Source organism: Fukomys damarensis, unplaced genomic scaffold, assembly GCF_012274545.1.
Source record: "Fukomys damarensis isolate Sample0158 unplaced genomic scaffold, DMR_v1.0_HiC HiC_scaffold_2, whole genome shotgun sequence".
Lineage (NCBI taxonomy): Eukaryota > Metazoa > Chordata > Mammalia > Rodentia > Bathyergidae > Fukomys > Fukomys damarensis.
The window spans coordinates 46341738-46343000 of NW_022900914.1; the positions used below are offsets into that span (position 1 = coordinate 46341738).

At 57.0% G+C, this 1263-nt stretch overlaps 1 protein-coding gene across 1 annotated transcript in view; it reads right to left on the reverse strand.

Moving 5' to 3' along the window:
• The window catches only part of Tgfa (transforming growth factor alpha), a gene marked incomplete at its 5' end in the record, with an annotated part of 92335 nt that extends 91074 nt beyond the window's left edge, over window positions 1-1261 (reverse strand). Inside the window, one exon of the mRNA XM_010609821.2 lies at window positions 1228-1261. Within this exon, the coding sequence (XP_010608123.1) occupies window positions 1228-1261 (34 nt within the window). The remainder of the gene's footprint in view (window positions 1-1227) is intronic.
• Window positions 1262-1263: the final 2 nt, after the last annotated feature.

Here is a 1263-nt window from a genome sequence, read left to right on the forward strand (position 1 = left end):
CACCCACCCACCCACACACACACACCAGTTCTTAATAGGAAGAGAAAAAACTGCCCATAATCATGTCACCTGCTGGTGAGTTTCAGGCAAGGGTGCAGCTAGGACAATGTCCTTCCCCCGCCGCTCTACTTTTCTTCCCCTAGAAGATGCCTCCTCTCCTACTGAGGTTCTTAATCAGGGTGGCAAGCGCTGGATTGCAGGCGGGTCCCTGAACCCGGCGCAACTGTACACGGAAGTGGGTGAGGCTGCAGCACTGGGCATTTGGAGTGTGGGTAGGCATTCTAAAGGGTTTCTGAAACTCTAACGACCCTGTAGCGAGCAACTTGCTTTACAGCAAACGGGGGGAAAAGGCCAGAATAATTCTCTTCACTGAAGGCTTCAGCAGTAACCGGGACACATGGGATGGCTGTTAATCATTTGTCTGCAGAGAGAGCAGGTATCACTAGGGGCAAGAGTCGGCTAAGCAGCGCGTGGCACTGCGCCCCTGACCTCTTACAGAGGGACCTGTAAGCTTCACCCACTATTCAGACCTGACCTCTGTATTGCAGGGGTTTAACGTCCCCTCCCCCAACTCCTGTTCATTTCCAAGAACAAACTCAAAGGAAACTCCAACGCTCTGTCTAGGATTTCACTCCTGCCCTCAGCTGACACCGAAACCACTTCTCCCAGGGAAGTTAATTAAAAGAACAATTAATCCGCACAAAAATCCAAAGCCTACCCCAAGGCTCATGAGCTCTTAAAGTTACAAGACTGAAGGCTTTTGCGTGGATCCGGAACTTTATTCGCCTGGGGGTCGGGGATGGGGGAGAAGCAGGCAAGGGGCAGCCAGGGAGTCTGACCTCGGGCCCCGCTCCGAGGCGGCGCGGCGTCTGCCCACCACCGACGCCGGCGGAGAGCGGCTCCTCTGAGGCAGCCAGGTAGGCAGGTAGGTGTGGGCATGTGTGCGAGCAGACACTGTCGCGGCGGATTAAAGTTCAAGCCTGTACACACACTGCTTCCCCTGCTCGGCGTTCTCACGCGCCGCCCAGCCAGGCGGCCCCTTCCCGGGGAAAGCCTGGGGCTCCACAGCCCCCCTCTTTGTCATTCTCAGGCTCCAACCCATTGAAAGCATTACCCTCCTTCCGCTCTCCTCGGCGGGCTCTGAAACGCCCCAGAAAAGAGAAAAGGAGGGAAGCGGGGGAGCAGGGTGTCGCGGAGGGCAGGGCGCGCAGCAGGTAGCGTACATACCCAGAGCGAGCAGGGCGAGCTGTCCAGCCGAGGTGA